The 18,791-nt window shown below is 41.0% G+C and overlaps 1 protein-coding gene across 5 annotated transcripts in view; it reads right to left on the bottom strand.

Annotated features, from left to right (window-relative positions):
- Positions 1-2,201: 2,201 nt before the first annotated feature.
- The window catches only part of LOC130211591 (tripartite motif-containing protein 3-like), a 31,416-nt gene continuing 14,826 nt past the window's right edge, over positions 2,202-18,791 (bottom strand). For 2 of the 5 annotated variants that reach the window (XM_056442438.1, XM_056442457.1), the window contains 16 exons: positions 14,244-14,419; positions 12,214-12,343; positions 11,564-11,674; positions 11,268-11,419; positions 10,163-10,343; positions 9,980-10,081; positions 9,750-9,848; positions 8,885-9,037; positions 7,655-8,033; positions 6,959-7,062; positions 6,659-6,826; positions 5,712-5,880; positions 5,186-5,227; positions 4,487-4,557; positions 3,605-3,745; positions 2,202-2,953 (listed from right to left, as the gene is read on the bottom strand). In XM_056442438.1, the coding sequence (XP_056298413.1) occupies positions 2,801-2,953; positions 3,605-3,745; positions 4,487-4,557; positions 5,186-5,227; positions 5,712-5,880; positions 6,659-6,826; positions 6,959-7,062; positions 7,655-8,033; positions 8,885-9,037; positions 9,750-9,848; positions 9,980-10,081; positions 10,163-10,343; positions 11,268-11,419; positions 11,564-11,674; positions 12,214-12,343; positions 14,244-14,377 (2,289 nt within the window). In that variant the 5' untranslated portion in view covers positions 14,378-14,419 and the 3' untranslated portion in view covers positions 2,202-2,800. Of the gene's footprint in view, positions 2,954-3,604; positions 3,746-4,486; positions 4,558-5,185; positions 5,228-5,711; positions 5,881-6,658; positions 6,827-6,958; positions 7,063-7,654; positions 8,034-8,884; positions 9,038-9,749; positions 9,849-9,979; positions 10,082-10,162; positions 10,344-11,267; positions 11,420-11,563; positions 11,675-12,213; positions 12,344-14,243; positions 14,420-18,268; positions 18,457-18,791 lie in introns of those variants that run through there. The other 3 variants (XM_056442447.1, XM_056442430.1, XM_056442466.1) reach the window with 3 other exon arrangements.

Raw genomic sequence — 18,791 nt, 5'->3', positions numbered from 1 at the left:
ACACTTTGAATCTGTAGACTACTGCCTAATAGTCTTATTATTGCCATTTGTTTGACAATTGCTCATATACTGAAAGCATAAATAAGTCTATTTATCATTTTTGAACAAAATTAAAATGTTATTTCACATGTTTCAAAAAGTGCCCCCAATTTTTGTTGTTATATCCCTGGATTTCAGTCAGTGGGGGCAACAACTGCCCCCTAAAAAAGATGTAAATGTCGTACCCTGATAGAGAGTATACATGTATCTGAAATAAGGAATATACATCCATGCTCCAGATAATTAATCTTATGAGTGAAAGATAATAATTCAATTTTGTTGTTCACGGCAACTAGTGGGGTTTGTTTTGTCAACAGAAGAATTAGATGCTGCATTTATAGACCTTGTTGTTCTTTTAACTGTTGTGCTTCTCGCTGCTGGTTCTGGGGTAACAAAACCAAACAAAAACTAGGATGTAGGTCACATCCTCTCGTGACTTAGGTCACATCCTCTTATGACTTAGGTCACATCCTCTTATGACTTAGGTCACATCCTCTTAGGTCACATCCTCTTGTGACTTAGGTCACATCCTCTTATGACTTAGGTCACATCCTCTTGTGACTTAGGTCACATCCTCTTAGGTCACATCCTCTCGTGACTTAGGTCACATCCTCTCATGACTTAGGTCACATCCTCTTGTGACTTAGGTCACATTCTCTTATGACTTAGGTCACATCCTCTTATGACTTAGGTCCCATTCTCTTATGACTTAGGTCACATCCTCTTGTGACTTAGGTCACATCCTCTTAGGTCACATCCTCTCGTGACTTAGGTCACATCCTCTTATGACTTAGGTCACATCCTCTTGTGACTTAGGTCACATCCTCTTATGACTTAGGTCACATCCTCTTAGGTCACATCCTCTTGTGACTTAGGTCACATCCTCTTGTGACTTAGGTCACATCCTCTTATGACTTAGGTCACATCTTCTCATGACTTAGGTCACATCCTCTCATGACTTAGGTCACATCCTCTTGTGACTTAGGTCCCATCCTCTTATGACTTAGGTCACATCCTCTTATGACTTAGGTCACATCCTCTTATGACTTAGGTCCCATTCTCTTATGACTTAGGTCACATCCTCTTGTGACTTAGGTCACATCCTCTTGTGACTTAGGTCCCATTCTCTTATGACTTAGGTCACATCCTCTTAGGTCACATCCTCTTGTGACTTAGGTCACATCCTTTTATGACTTAGGTCCCATCCTCTTATGACTTAGGTCCCATCCTCTTATGACTTAGGTCACATCCTCTTATGACTTAGGTCCCATTCTCTTATGACTTAGGTCACATCCTCTTATGACTTAGGTCACATCCTCTTGTGACTTAGGTCCCATCCTCTTATGACTTAGGTCCCATTCTCTTATGACTTAGGTCCCATTCTCTTATGACTTAGGTCCCATTCTCTTATGACTTAGGTCACATCCTTTTATGACTTAGGTCCCATTCTCTTATGACTTAGGTCACATCCTCTTGTGACTTAGGTCACATCCTTTTATGACTTAGGTCCCATTCTCTTGTGACTTAGGTCACATCCTCTTATGACTTAGGTCACATCCTCTTGTGACTTAGGTCACATCCTTTTATGACTTAGGTCCCATTCTCTTGTGACTTAAGTCACATCCTCTTATGACTTAGGTCCCATTCTCTTATGACTTAGGTCACATCCTCTTATGACTTAAGTCACATCCTCTTATGACTGAGGTCACATCCTCTTATGACTGAGGTCACATCCTCTTGTGACTTAGGTCACATCCTTTTCTGACTTAGGTCACATCCTCTTATGACTTAAGTCACATCCTCTTATGACTGAGGTCACATCCTCTTGGGCCATAGTACACTTCTCAGTTGGTTTGCCGGTTGCTGGAAGAGTTGCCCGTCTGCATTGCCCAAAGGAATTGCAGTGAAGACTGGCAGGCTGGTGCGGTCACAGTCACACACACACACATGCTGTATTGGGAAATACTGCAACACCTTGTTCCAGAAGGTCATTGACAGTTACGTTTTCTTTTCTAATACACAACTCCTAAGTTAAAGCAGGGTTCATACACATGTTGACCACTGGATTTCCATGATTTAAACCAAATGGACCAAACATTTGGTGAAATCTCAGTGTATTAAATGACACAAATGAATGAAAGGCAATAGTTTGATGAAAAGAATACATATTTATCTAAATGTTTATTCTTTTAATCAGATTGCATGAATTAACATTTGAATATAACACATTTCCATGTATTTTCCAAGACTTTTGGGATTTCATTATAATATTCCAGGACTTTTTTCCAGGCCTGGAAATAACCATTTTAAAATGCCATGACTTTTCCAGGTTTTCCCTGACCGTATGAACCCTGTAAAGGTAGACTAATTGATAACTGATTAAATAAGGAAACATCCAATCACAGGATATTTCATTCATTATTTGCTCGTGGAAGTGAATTTCTTTATAAACCAGAATAGTCTCCTGAGATAAGTTTTTTCCTCAGCGAGGTAATTAATGTGACCTCTTGCAATAATATTTGGGATAGCTAGTTTATTAACATACATTTTGATTACACTTGAATTGTTGATGCTTTGTTTTGTTTTAATTTATCTCCAATTATTTTCTCTGAAGCTCTGAATTTTTGGATCTTCTGAATAATGTGGAGTCAAATGGATGAGTGGAACCCGGGGGCCGCAGTGACGTGTTTCAGTCCCGTTGCGGTCTGCTGTCCAGAAGCAGTGAGGGATCTTAACTTGTGTGAGTAACGGTTGTGTCTGCCTACTGCAGGTATCTGTACACCTTGAAGCAGTGGTTTCCAGAGTCGGCAACAGCCACGTGTCCTTCTGAGGTGAGGGCGAGGCCCTGGGGCCCGTACAGCGGGTCTGCTGACGTGTTGATGTAAGATAAGAAGGAGCCTGCGCTGTCAAACACCTACAAATAGAAGAAAAAAAACACACAATGGTTAGAGTTTCAGTGTTCATGTGGCAACACACTATCGTGGGCCACATCTGATTGGCTACAGATAGGTTTAAGTTAGAAGAAAAAAAACATTTGCGAATCCAAATTGGAATGTAAAATAAAAAAATTTGGAATATAAAATAAAAAAAACACAAACAAATGCAGAAAAATCGACAAACAAGTACATACTAATCCATAAACAAATACAAAAATCCACATCGAAATGCAGAAATATATTTGTGATTTTTATTTTACATTTATATAAATCTGAATTTATTTATGTGTGCGATGGAATGTATTTGTGAATCGTTCTGCGTGCATTTGGAAATCGACTATACTTATGAATTGTTCTGTGAGCATTTGTGAATCTTTGTGTTTGCATTTGTGAATCTCTCTCCGTCCTTTTGCAATTATTGGGACTGATCTGACCCCGTAGCAATAAATAAATAATCAAAGATATTCAACACTGCAGGTTTCAAGCGGCTGCGATCAGACACTTTAATGTGCTGCTGTTTCATTATAAAATATATCCGTTGTAGCTTCAGTATCTTTTCGTTTAGCTGAAATATAAAACAGTCTTCAAGGCTTATTGTGAAGTTGATGGCAGACTAAATCTCGTCTCACCTGTATTCTGCTGTTACCCCAGTCAGCTACGATGATGTTTCCGTTGGCGTCCACGGCCACACCGGTGGGAGCATTGAACTGACCGTTGCCTTCACCGTGAGAGCCAAATTTGAACAAGAACTCTCCATCTGCATTGTACACCTGGGCAGGAAAAAACACGCGTGTTTGTCTGTATCCATGAGCATTTTGATCGATCTGCCATAAACTATACGGAGAGCAGCGTCGGGAATATACGAGGGCAAAGGGCAAAACTGCCCCTATGAAATATAGTTTTGCCCCTGATACAACTAGGAGACGGGCAAAAAATGCCCCCGTAATTTCCTCTAGTAATTATGATAATTTAATAGCGATTTGTTTTTGTTCTTTGTGTGTGTGTCCTACCTTTATTGCCTGTACTCGGTAGGTACATACACAAAAATCAATAAATATAATTTTGAATTATAAAAAACAAAGAAATGAGTTATTATTGTTAAAAAAAAAAGAATAACAAATAAATAAACATTAAAAAATGAGAATACAATTGAATATGATTGTCTGACTTCTGTTTTCTGTTAAAAAAAATCTTCGAAAACACTTTGAATCTGTAGACTACTGCCTAATAGTCTTATTATTGCCATTTGTTTGACAATTGCTCATATACTGAAAGCATAAATAAGTCTATTTATCATTTTTGAACAAAATTAAAATGTTATTTCACATGTTTCAAAAAGTGCCCCCAATTTTTGTTGTTATATCCCTGGATTTCAGTCAGTGGGGGCAACAACTGCCCCCTAAAAAAGATGTAAATGTCGTACCCTGATAGAGAGTATACATGTATCTGAAATAAGGAATATACATCCATGCTCCAGATAATTAATCTTATGAGTGAAAGATATAGCATACCTTCACGGAGTGATTGTGGAAATCCGTCACGATAATTTCATTTTTGTTGTTCACGGCAACAAAGTGCGGACCTGGATAAAGAGAGAGAGGCAGGTAGATGTGGAATTTGCCGTGACTGGAAGTTAGCAGCATTCCCTTTGACCGTTAGTAGTTTCAACACAACATTCAGCTTGGCCCGGAGAGGAGTGGCGGCGTTCCTTTCATGCTTTATTTAGATGCTTCAACATGAGCTACACATGTTTTACCGTTTTATTTCAGTGTCAAATCAATACCCAATCTCTAAATGATATTATATTGAAAAAGCTCAAGGCTGTCGGAGACATCAACTATGATGGTTTATAAAATAAAAAAATAAAAAAAGGTACCATGGGTATTCACCCACTGATCCAACTCTCTTGTAGCAAACAGGGAGCATTGGTTAGTTTCATGGCACTGAAGTCCGAGCTGTGAACATCATACACACTTATCTTTAATCGCCTTTGACTCAAAAACCACAATGTACAATGCAATATTCATTATCGTAAAAGTAAGGGATTATTAAAAAGCGCATGTTCGTATTTCAGATCATTATTGAACAGGCAGAGCTTTGATTTGTCGACAATCTGAGTTCTCAGGAGGGCAGTCACATGATCAGGGGGTTAGACACAGGGCACTGCACTGTGGGATTCAGGTTGCAGCAAGGCCACACTTAGTACTTACTGAAAACTGGGTCAGATTTATTAAAGTTTGGACCAAGTTTTTCTGGATTGAGGAACAGAAAGGAAGGAAAATTGGTCGTCAGAGATGGAGGATAAGCAAAGAAGAAGAGTGGGCCGGTCCACACAGGCGCAGACATCGGGGGGAGCAGGGCGCTCAATATTGCTGAGGTTTTATATTTGTGTATATACAGGCTTATATTTTTAAACAGAATGAAAAATCAAATGCAATGGTCTATATACAGACATGAAATGTGAGCACAATAGTTCATTATCGTTTTTATCATACTGGCAGTAAAGTTGTCCACAAAAACAAATATTGATTTGACATCTTCTTAGTTTTAATTAAAGTATTTATCTATTTCAAAATCCCAAATAATAAAAATAGTACTTATGTGATATTTTGTGTCGTGAAATATCATGACAGAGTTACTTTAAAAGCCAGTAGACACGGCTGCTTCTCTGACATTAAAAGAGAGAGTATAGTTTGCCAGTCATGAAAAGAGCTTTATTCATTTCATACTTCTCACCTGCAAACTGTCTGTCGGCCGTCCCCCGGCCTCCGAACTTAGTCACTAACTTCCCATTGGACTGAAAGATGAAGACGCAGCAGGCCTTGTTGTCCACGGTGATGATGTGTCCATTCTTGTCCACGGCGACACCTTTAGGTCCCATGAGCCGACCCGAACCGATCTTATTCTGAGGGAAGGGCGACAACCAATTTTAGGACGGAAAGAAAGATGGAAAAGACTTTTGAAATGAGATATTTAGATAGCATTTTGTTAAGTTTCACTACAGTGTGCAACAGTTACAACACAGCTGTGTTCACAGCAAGAAACAAATCAAACTAGAACGGGCACTCGGTAGAGCGCATACCTTCGCATATCACAAGATTGGGCATTGAATTATGAACATTTTGGCATTGGTTGCATGCCAATTGGATAAAAATGGTAAAAAGAAGATTTTGACCTTTTCATGACCTTGACATTTGACCTTTAACCCGATCGATCCCAAAATCTAAACAAATGGTCCCCGAATAATAACCAATCATCCCACCAAATTACATGCAATTCGGTTTAATACTTTTTGACTTATGCGAATAACACGCAAACACTCATACAAATAAATAAATACATGGCGATCAAAACATAACCTTCGAAGGTAATGTAATGAACAAAGGCCTCTCATTGGCTAAAATTATACACTACAGGAAGTGTGTGTATCTGCGGCATCAGCAACTTTACACCACGAGGGCAGTAGAGAGTATAAATTCCAAAAAACCGTTACACACACTTTTCCATATTTTCTCACTTTGTGGCGTATCAGGGGGATCCTGAGCTCATTTAAATTAAACACGGTACTCGTAAGTATTAGTTTGTGGTGCCCAGACACAGGGACCCACAAACTCATACTTACGAGTACACACACACACACACACACACGGCCAGTTCAACAATAATTTCTCTCAAGATCTCACCTTGAACTTGCCGTCAGAGGAAAAGATGCTGACCCATCGATTGTCATAGTCGGCGACCACGATGTCACCGTTCATGTCCACAGTGACGCCTGTGGGCCTCTGCAGCTGCCCCGGAGAACGACCTCTGAGCCCAAAGCGCATCTTAAACGTTCCATCGTTGGAGAACACCTGGAACGGATTCCACCAAAGAGCCCCTTTTGAGTTAAAAGTGTCACAATCACAGAGTATCACATAAGAGTATCACATAAGAGTATTTTCCTCTTCTGTGTGACCACACATGTTCCTCTCTCTCCGTCTCACCTGTATGCATTGATTGTTGCTGTCAGCCACCACGACTCTACCGTTACGAGAGGCTGATATCCCTTGCAGATTTGTGAACTCCCCCTTTTCTCTGCCTCGGGAACCTGAAAAATGAAATAATAACTCATTCAGTAAATGCACCATTTCATATATTCTTATGTCTCAGTTTGTAACCCTGTCCTTTAAAGGCTCAAACCAGGGGTTATGGACTAAAACTCATCCTTATGATCTTTTTTCAAAACACACCTGAAGTGTTCAAATTGATTTTCTACATACCACGTCAATTGAAAGTTGTGTTTCATGTCAGTACAGTTAAAAAAACAACAACTTGAGTAACATAATCCTTCACAGTGAGAATATTTCACCTTCATTCATTTACACATAATATTTGCAAGACAGGTACACTGACATCCAACACCTGAAAGTCAACATTTTAAGTGAGCGACCAACACACTTTCTCCCCATTCCTGGAGTCATTTCACAACATTTGTTTTCTACGTTTACATCCTGTAGCTTGTTAGTGTTTTTTCTTCTTCTGCATGTCACTTCTTCATTCAAGTCACAGCAACTATGTGCATGAAGAGAAAACAGAAGCCAGGATGTCAGTCTAAAAACTACAAACTAATTTCGCAAGTCTTAACCGTGATGTCTACACACGGCACTCAGTTCCCCTCTTGGACCGGTCATCCGTCTTACCCACTCTATAGATGAGCTCGTCCTCAATGGGGTTCTCCTTTTTCTTGGTGGTGCTGTACATGCTGGACGGACGACGCACCGCTTTCTGCCGTATGTGACCCCCTGTCCCGCTGGGAGACTTCACCCTCCTCTTCACGTCATCTGGAGATTGTGGCACATCCGAGGGCTTGATTGCCCGCAGGCGGAACGGACTGCCCCGTATCGGCTGGCCGTACAGCAACAGAGCAAAAGAGTACTCTCCCTCGGAGCGCAACGTGTAGCCTACCTCGTACGTCCCATTCTTATTGTCCGCTATATCCACCTCTGCCATGCGGCTTCCGTCGACAGACGTTATCTCTGCTTTTAAAAGAGCATTTCCTGTCCGCACCAACTCACCATCCTGCAGAGAGAGAGAGAGGTCATTGATTCAATTTCAGAACAAGATCATTCAGCATCTTGTTGTATGAGTAATTGGCACATGGCTGCGGCCTCTGAGGCGGCACGTTGTCCGGACATCACACTCATAACAGTCCCTGTTCAAGTGAAAAAAATAGCTTAAAATGGGAATTTGAATAATAAATAAACTGAAATATCAGATTCAGATTTAATGTTATTGTCATTGCACAGAGTACAGGTACTGAGGCAACGGGATGTCAGTTGGCATCTGACCAGCAGTGCAATAGGAGAGCAGTATATATCGTCACCTTCCTAAAATAATGGCATGTCATTTTTACAGGTTTTTCAGAAAACACAAATAACTTGACCACATATTCATCATATATATATATATATATATATATAGTGATATATTATGCTACAGGGTTAGAATCACATGATGTGTTCAATTGAGGATGTGGGCGATTTTACCAGAGGTGGCCAGTATCACGAGGAGATGATTTAGGTACAAAATTACATATGCCATTATTTTAGGAAGGTGATTATAAGAGCCAAATGCATGATTTAATTTGTTATAATAATTTAGTTTAAAAAGATTTAAAAAGGTAACTGAAGATAAATCTTTTTCATTTTGATTTGAAAGAATGTTTAGGTTAACATATATAATTTAGTATTGTATTTAAAAGCTGAATAACAGAATATAAGCTTCCATGATGATATAGAAAAATAATTGCCATGCAGATATAATATACAGTGGATATGTATAATATATATACAAACAATAAAGTGAAGGTGCATGAGTATATATGAAAACATATGTGACTTCAAGCAAAAACGAAATGCTCCAGACTTTACTTTGTCTTTGGTGGTCACGGTGATCGTGTGGTGCTGCCCAGTAGTTGCATGGCGGAGGCCTTCTCCCGTGGCTACTGAGGTGTGAGCCACAGCGGCCGTGGTGAGGAGAACTCCCAGGTTCTGAATGGAGCGTCGCAGACCCTCAGTCTCCACCTAGAGGAGACGACACGTATGATAAACAATATCTTCCAATGCAAAATCCCTGTTTGCTCTCAGAAGTTACAGTTTGTCTCTGTGTGTCTGCAGTTCAGCAAGAGAAGGATTCACACATATTTTGTAATTTTTTTAAAGACTTTTACATTTTCACAAAAAATGGTTTCATTATGAAAAGAAAATATATTTTAAAAAATCAACAAGTATTATATAAATATATATTTATCCAGCAAGAGAAGGATTCACACACATATTTTGTAATTTCTTTAAAGACTTTTACATTTTCACAAAAAATGGTTTCATTATGAAAAGAAAATATATTTTAAAAAATCAACAAATATTATATTCACTGTTTTGAATACAACTGAAATCCACAAAAAGCATTTGCAATTTTCCTCAAAACATATGCGGATGTTATTACAGTTAAATAAAACTGCTGATCCTGCATTTACATACTGTCGTGTGTGAACTCCACTGTAGAAAACAGCTTAACCCAGCTGTAATGTATATATGTTCCACAAAGTACGTTTTCTTTCTTAACCCCAAGAGTTTAAAACATGCACATTTTTAAAAGAAAAAAAGCGACTTAAGATTTCACCTGGATATTATTAGATCCACTAAAAAAACAGTGAAAAGCCTCTTTTTGTGACCATGCGGGAAAATCACATATCAAGAGCAGGGAAATAGAATGAGAATAAGCAACAGGTAATACCTGACAGTCCAGGTGTGCATTCTGATGTGGTCTCTCCGGGAAATCGTGTTTGGCCAGCGCTGTCACGCGCTCACTCATCTGCTTCTGAACAAGCAGCACCTAAACTTGGAAGAGACACACATTGCATTCCAAGACTCAAGCGCATGCCGGCAACAAAACCGCAACCTCAAATTGTAACTCGTAAACTGGTTTGATATCCTGCTCGTGAATATTACAATCTGCCGGCCCACCTCCGTAGCACTCCCGTGGCTGAGAGCCTGCTCGGTGAACCTGCAGCTGCTCTGGATGTGTTCCTTCCCCTGGAGGAGAGACGAAAGCTGAGCCTGCAGGACCTGCGAGGGAAGCCGAGAAAGTCAGCAGGCTGAACTAAAAGATGCGTGGATCAGAGACGTGGCCGCGTGTGCAACACTCACCTTCTGCTTCGTGCTGCAGATGGCCTCCAGGTCGCCGACGAGGGACGTCTTGCGCTGACGCAGCGCCCGCTCCAGCTCTTCGAACGTGCCGCTGATCTCCGACACCGCGTCGTTCTTCCTCTCGTTCAGCTGGCGGGAGACCTCGGTCACCAGCTCGACGGAGGCCGTTAACTGAGGAAGCCTGCAGGTTGACACAATGGGACATTTCCTTACAGATATTGTAGAAAGAACATCTGTTAACCCTCCTGTTACCTTTAAATGTACTAAACATCTTTTACCCGTGCATTTAAAACCTCCAGAAAATTATTAGAATTAATATTGTTTCCCAAGTTTAGGTGTCAGATACTTTTTGTTTGTTTGTTGACTACCTAAATAGCCTTTTAAATAAATAAAAAAGTTGATATTTACCTTTGCATTGAAAATGCGGAAGGTTATGTTTTGATCGCCGTGTATTTATTTATTTATTTATTTGCATGCGTGTTACTCGCATAACTAAAAAAGTATTAAACCGAATCGCATGAAATTTGGTGGGATGATTGGTTATTATTATATTTTGGGATCGATCGGGTCAAAGGTCAAGGTCATGAAAAGGTCAAAATCTTCTTTTTACCATAGCGCGGTCAATTTTTATCCAATTGGCATGCAACTAATGCCAAAATGTGCATAATTCAATGCCCAATCTTGTGATATGCGAAGGTATGCGCTCTACCGAGTGCCCATTCTAGTTCTTATATGTTTTACACAGTGAAAAACAGCCTGGGGTGAAATTGACCCCAAAGAACACCGATGGGTACAAGTTGTGTTCAGGACATTGAAAATATATCATCACGTGAATTTTAGATTTTTCCAGTTGTCCTCAATTAATTAGGAAAAGTCATGAAATATGAAGCAAAAAACATGACACCAATCATTTTTTTAGAGGTGTTAAACATTGAATGGGGTCAAATTGACCCCAAAGGTAACAGGAGGGTTAAAAAAGGGCGATGAATCTAAATTGGGCCTCGGCCACTAAACCCAAAGCATAGCACAGGTGACCTTTGACCTGGGCCCAAACGCTTACGCTTCCAAGATTGTGAAAGCTTTATCAAGGTATCGAGTCCCCTACCTGCTCAGTATGGCATCCAGCTGTGTCTTCAGAGCGGCCTTGTGCTGTTCCACGACGTCCTGCAGCGGGACGGTCACATGGTCCCGGTGCTCGCCCTCGGTGCAGTCCCGACACATGGCGGTCTCACACGACTCGCAGTAGAACTCCATCACCTGCAGAGGGCGACAAACAGATTCACTATCGTCGTCGTTTCTGAAGATTCTTTTCCCTTGAAATTTATGATTGCTGATGAATAAAACTCAGTTTTTTTGAGTGAGGTGATGACTGGACCGAGGCGTCACAGCAGCGCTGCCCACCTTTCCCTCGTGGTTTGGGCAGCAGAGGGGCTTCACTGCAGCTGCAGCGCTGACGGACTCCAGGACACTGCAGGCATCCGGCTGGGAGCACTCTGGGTCTCGCTGAAGAACCTGGTTGACATTTTTAAACTTCCATCTTATTTCTTTTCATAAGTTACAATTACAATATTTGAAAAGGTGGGAGAAATTAAATTGGGGACATAACAGCACACGGTACGCCACCAGATGCTTTTCTCTTTGTCGGACTTCCCTTTCTCGTCTGTTGCTGACTTCATTCTCTTCGGGACATAAACACACATATTCTACTCCTGTCCATTTCAGCACCCTCTATTCTAGTGGTTCTCAACCTTTTTTCAGTGATGTAACCCCTGTAAAATATTTTTTCAGCCAAGTACCCCCTATCCAGCGGTGACATTTTGGGTTGAAAAAAAAAGATGTGATACACAGTGCTGTGCCAGTAGTGTCTGATTTAATACAAACAATTATAAAAATCTGTTTTTAAATTTACATTTACTTTTTAAAGCACTTTTTAATGGACGATCATTTTAGATATATATATATTTAAAAGAAATCTCATGGAGCGCCTTCACGTAGCCCCATTTGAGAGCCACTGCTCCATTCAATACATTCACAACCAATAAGTGTCAAACCTCCATGAGGTTAGTGATGAAGAAGTTGTTCTGCAGAGCACAAACTCCTTTCTCTGGCAGGATGGACGTCTGCCGGCACACCGGACACGAGAGCGTCAGAGACTCCGGGGGAATGTAGTTCTGGAGGCAACTGGAGAGAGAGAGGGGGGGGGTGGGTCAAGGAACTATTAGTATTTAAAATCGACCCAGATGATTAGTTTTGCTTCATTCCGAATACAATTATAAATCATACTCAATTCACAGATAGAGCAGACAGGGGAGGAGAGGAATACGAGAGAGAGAGAGAGAGAGAGAGCATTCAACGTTTCACAGTAATTGAGAGACACTTCCTAAATAGTGCTGCTGTCACAACAAATAGTGTAAAAGTGTCAATCCGAGTCAATCCACGTGACACGCGGCCCCAGGAGAAGACACGCACACTCCCGATTTGAGGAAGTGAATCTCTGGGGAAACAATCACAAAGAGAGAGAGAGAGAGTCGATGTGCCTGTGTTTGTCTTCGCTTCGGCACGTTTCGTGTGAGTGTGAACGTGTTTGGGATTCTGGCCTCAACCCGGAAACGGTCACACACCTATACCCCCCCCCCCCCCCTGGAATGTTAGGAAGGTTAAATTGCCCTCGGGGGACACATCTATTTCCCAGAAAACAAACCCACAGAGAGCAAAGTTCAGCTGCAGACGACCAGACTTCTGGCCTGCAGCCCGACGGACATCCAGCAGAGTATATTTGACGGTTGTTTTTCCTCCAGCTTTCGTTGTCAGTAAATTGTCGGTTGACGCTGCACCAAACCCGAGGTCAGTGTCGTGTGTAAGTCTCTTGTTGTTGTGCACGTCTGGCAGCGGCTCGGCCCGCATGTGAACACCAGCCGCAGCAGAATGACTCGTAAAGTGCAGTTGTCGCTTCAGACGACGTCTATCGATGGTCTGCCAACGCCACTGTGACGCTTTGAAGTCGGGAGACATTACTGTTGTCACAAATACAACCCGCCGGTCCGTGACTGGGTGACACCTTATGATAACGTTCATTGTTTATTATTTTTATTTTTTTTACATTTATTTCACCAGGAAATGCCTCATTGAGATAAAAAAATCTCCTTTACAAGAGTGTCCTGGCCAAGACAGCAGCAGTAGCACGTTACACAAAGTTTTAAACAATACAACATAAAACAGTGACGGAAAAATATAAATTATATATATATATATATTTTTAGATCACAGCATGAATAAAACCCAAATCTGTTAGTTTGACTTATATATATTTCAAATTGTTTTGTCCGATAAAATAAAATAAATGTGCAAATAGAACTGAATGAATAATTCATAATTTATTCAAAAACCGAAAGCTGTTCCACCTGTTCATTTTCAATGACCTTAGAGCTCGTGCCACACTCAGGCTGCTTGAGTCAAATCAAGAGGCCACACGCCCCTAGTGGAGGAGGATGGCATTTATTTGGGCCTCATTTGAAACAGTTGCACAACCCATGGAAAACTCATGATCCTGATCTCTGAATAATGAACAAAAAAGGGGCGAGCGGAATTAAAAAGAATATACAATATCATACCAAACAGACGAGGCCCGGCATGGGGTTGCCAGCTCAGACCTAAAACCCCCTCGACTATCAAATATAGCTTTCGACAAACATCTGTTCACCTCAGCAGGGCTGCAGATCACGTCATCCAATTCAACAGGGGATTAAATGTGCCCCCGCCCCCTAGAAAAAAATGTATGACGTGTACTCTGTATGCAAAAGTATTTAACACACATTTGTTTGATCATAGGATGAGGAGTAAACCAGTAATCTTTCCGAGGCAATGTAGATTGAGGAATTATAATTGAGCCTTTTCTAAGGCAATGACGTTCCCCGATGCTGCGGCATGCACTCGACTATCCCAGCGGAACCGGTCTTTTGCATGACTCGGCAATAATTACACGTAGCATGAGCGTGTCAGTAAGTAATAATAAGGACCTCATTCGAACCGAGAGCACACACACACACACACACACACACACACACGTTAGCTAGCTAGTTACCTTTCGCAGAAGGTGTGCAGGCAGGGCAGGACCTTGGGGTTGGAGTAGCGATCCAGACAAATGCTGCACACCAGAAACTGCTTGTCTATCTGACGCACCACCGGGCTGGTGCTCCCGGCCTCACGCTTCGCCATGGCAGAGGACGTTTAAAGCCACGGACAAGGACAGAAGTTGACCTGCGGGGAGAAAGGAATGTGAACATGAATATGTGCCTATCTTTTTTGTATAATACCTTTTTACAGCGAGTGTCACTTTCAGGGGCTGCTCGAGCTCGGTAAACATACACTAGCACGCACGAGGAAGCACGGTCATCAAAGCTGCTTATTAGAGGATAACGTGTTCATTGTTATGGTGTTAGTTCTCGGTTAATACCAGTTTGGGGAAGGAGAAGCAGTCCCGAGTGTGCAGTCAGCAGCAGATGTAGACAAACCAGTGTGGCCATGTGACTGGTGTCTGATTCATACGTCAAATAACCACAACGCGGAGCAATAAAGGAGATTTAACCACACAACAAGTCGGTGGTTAAAGAGAAATCCTATAATAATAAATCCACAACAATCCATGAAAGTGTTCATGGATTTGAAATACAAACACACACTTGTGACTTGTGGTGAGATTTACACAAACAAAGACACACACACACGGTTAATACTGCACTCTGCTACGACCACATTGCCTCGAGATCAGACCATATGCTTTTGTACAACATACCAAATGAAATATGGATCAAAGGACATATATAGACGTATATTTAGAGTATGTATATAATTAAAGAGTTGGAGATCCAGGTTAAAAAATTACTTTAATTAGTTTCACACATGTTGGCCTACTTCTAACTTATAGACATAGCAGTTCTATTTTGTTGTTGAGTGTATAAAAAAGAAAAAAAACACCTGTCTTCCAATTTTTTTGTGATGGTAAATTTTAATCCTGCATTTAAATCTTTGTGGCTGGGCACCATTTTGCTTAATATTTGAATAGGAGATCGAGTTTCCTCTGAACACACAATGATACGAATGACCAGCTCTGATTGGAACTAAAAAACATACAAACATCATTTGAATTAGTCGCAAAACTCGAGCCTCGTGCGTTACTCAGTCTCATTCCATTATAGAAAATACAGCCGCAAGGTTTGAGTATTCTGCCGAGCAACACACACCAGTGCTCCAACTTGGCCGACTTGATCAGTCATTCATCAGAGCCAGCCTGAAGACATGTGGAATACAAATGGTATGTTAAAAGTGCTGCTGCAGCATGTTCTCATGGATGCGTATACCCTATTGTGTGTCAATGAAGTGAGAAGGTCATATATGGAAAAAAATATCCAGTCTGAAATACAAAAAGTACACACGCCATTTGCATCAATGACTAGTGTCTCAGCAGAATGTCCACGGCCTTAAGATAAACAGTTGGTATGAACATTACACACTCGATGACGAGGAGACCCCCCCCCCATGTGCGCACATCTGCACACACACCATCAAATTACGATCTGGAGACTGCAATGGGGTAAAGGTCACTTCTTAAATTGTCAACGATGAGAACGCGTCACTTTCACACTGAGGGACAGTCTGACATGATTACTGGTAAGCAGCACGTGTTTTGTCTAAATATAAATATGCATTGTTCTCTATAAAAGAACAATATGCGCTTCAAGAGTATCGAAGTATCTCTGTGGGATTTTGATGAGAAGAAGCTCTCTCGATAGAAAGTAGAAGAGGGATCAACCGCAGGAGGTGTAGCGTATAGTTCTCACACACTGATACTAAAACCATCTGTAATGACGTCCGTCTATATTTAGACACACGTATTAGTGGGTAGGCGAGGAACTAAGGACGCTGAAACTAAAATAATACCAGGCGACTGTTGTCTCTTTGTTTATGATTGTTGTTTTTTTAACTGTTTCATTGCAAAAAGCAAAAAAATAATATTAAGAAAATCCCAAAGAGGAATTATGTCTCAAATGATCACAATGAAAAAATGAGTAGCGTGAGAAGTCAGACCATGTGTTCAAAGTCAATCACAGTAAATGTATTATGAGTTTGAATTTACAGTTCAGCTGATGCATGTAAGTCATCGGTCTTTTACAAAGCAGTCATGGTCCAGCTTTACTGTGAAGTTTAGACAAATATGAAATGCATGCGTGCATGTGAATGCTTTGCTCATGATGTGTTTTTAGTGCTGTGAAAAATAACGTGGTAACATAAAGTATTCAGACCCCTTTAAAATGTTCACTCTTTGTTTCATTGCAGCCATTTGCTAAAATCAAAAAAGTTCATCTTATTTCTCATTAATGTTCACTCAGCACCCCATCTCGACAGAAAAAGAAAAGCTGAAATATCACATGGTCATAAGGAGACCATGTGATATTTCAATTTTCCTTTTTTTTTAAAGGGCTCTGAATACTTTCTGTACCGACTGTATGTGCATCTGTGTAAACTGGGATATGATGACTTGAGTCTTAGTTTTACTCATGATGTGATAACAATTTTTTTAAATTTTTTTTTATTGTATGTCACTTGTCTGAAACTTTGTTTTATGTGCTACTGCTGTCTTGTCCAGGACACTCTTGTAAAGGAGATTTTTAATCTTTTCCTAGTTAAATACATTTAACCCTCCTATTACCGTTGGGGTAAATTTGACCCCATTCAATGTTTGACGTCTCTAAAAAAATGATTAACATTATTTTTTCTTTTCTTCATATTTCATGACTTTTCCTAATTTATGGGGGACAACTGGAAAGACATAAAATTCACATGATGATATGTTTTCACTGTCCTGTACACAACTTGTACGCATCGGTGTTCTTTGGGGTCAATTTGACCCCAGGCTGTTTTTCACTGTGTAAAACATATAATAAATATCAACTTTTTTATTTATTTAAAGGGCTATTTAGGTAGTCAACAAACAAACATAAAGTACCTCACGACTTGGGAAACAATATTAATTCTAATCATTTTCTGGAGGTTTTAACCGCTGGGGTCAAAAAGGGTAAAAGATGTTAGTACATTTGAAGGTAACAGGAGGGTTAAATAAAAAAATTCAATAAATGATGTGCGTGTTAATAGTTATGTGCATTCGATAGACTCATTTCTGCTTATTTAAACTCCTAAAGTAGGCCACAACGCTGAGATGTGATGCTCAAAAACAAGTCACCATGACCAGTTAGCTGAAGGGCGTGTGGAATTCAAGAAGTCGGTGAACAGATTTCGAGGCTCTGCGGTTACAGGATGAAGCCGTGCCCGGGCAGGACTGCGGGAAGCTTAAAAAAAAAAAACCATGCAAGAAAAGACACATCCTGCACAGAACTGTCAACTAATACCATCAAAGAGGAAATGTGCTATAATTCTCCAGGCCTGTAGGCCTATAAGTGCAGTAATAACAGCGGTAATGGCGTCGGTGACCTAGGCTTGGCTAAATCCCCAAACTCGCGGGATGACAGTGTTTGCGTGTGTAACTAATTGGTTGTGCGTGTTAAAGTGCATTTATGCAGCCCTGTTTGTTTGTGATAATAAGCCAACACCCGTCGAGTTACACACACAATGAGTCCATTCACCGCTGGATGAACTGAATACGAGAGTAAGAGATTTCTTTGTCTCATTTACAACTGAAACCTCTGCTGTTGCCTTTTACTGGACAATAGGATCCTCACCGCTCATGTGTATCTTTCACACAACACACACTCACACACACACACACACACACGTGCGTTTACATGAAGACTGGGGGAAGGGGAAAGACGACACATTTTAACGTCTTCTTCTCAGTTCATCAAGAGGACGGAGAGACGGACAGTTTAAAATAGAAAGGCATGAATAACTGTTAAAGTATCCGTGTTACGCAGCAATGAATATGTGCCGACAGCCTGGACAAACATCAGACTCACACACTCCTCTCGGGTAACAGCTGAGCAAGTTGTGTGCACACATGTAAGTGGAGGAGGAGGATGATAATAAGAAGTAAGGACACTTTATTGACCCCACAGTGGAGACATTCACACGCACAGAGTTGACAAAAAACACTACCTACTGTCAGTCGTGTGGAGAAGATCAATTTAGAAACCATCCATGGCAGCTCTGTGTTCCCTGACTCACACACACACACACACACACACACGCCCACTTCCTCCCTCGTCTCTTCCCCTCGGCCCTGTTGACCCTCTTCCTTTTCCCTTTTCCTTCTGTCGCCTTGTTCCTTTTCCACCACAACACAAAATGACACACACACACACACACACTGAAAAAAAGGCTGAACCGGGATGACAACAGTGGGTGGGACAGTACATTTAAAGTCCCTCCTACTTTTAGTATACTGTTTTCAAGCATGAGCTGACTGGATACCCCCCCCCCCCCCCCCCCGATTGGCTGGACAACTTACACTAGCAGGGATAAGGGATTGCATCATAGGCCAACAATTCGTGCATGCCAGAGGGAGAGAGAGGCCAAGATTGAACCGAACAAGAAGAGGTAAACACCAACTGCCAAGACAGAACAGACAACAAACTGTACTTGATCTACAGCATACTCATTTCATGTGTCCGCTCAACGC

This window comes from Pseudoliparis swirei, chromosome 3 (assembly GCF_029220125.1).
Source record: "Pseudoliparis swirei isolate HS2019 ecotype Mariana Trench chromosome 3, NWPU_hadal_v1, whole genome shotgun sequence".
NCBI lineage: Eukaryota > Metazoa > Chordata > Actinopteri > Perciformes > Liparidae > Pseudoliparis > Pseudoliparis swirei.
The sequence above is the reverse complement of the archived record's forward strand: the minus strand, read 5'-3'. Positions and strand labels throughout refer to the sequence as shown.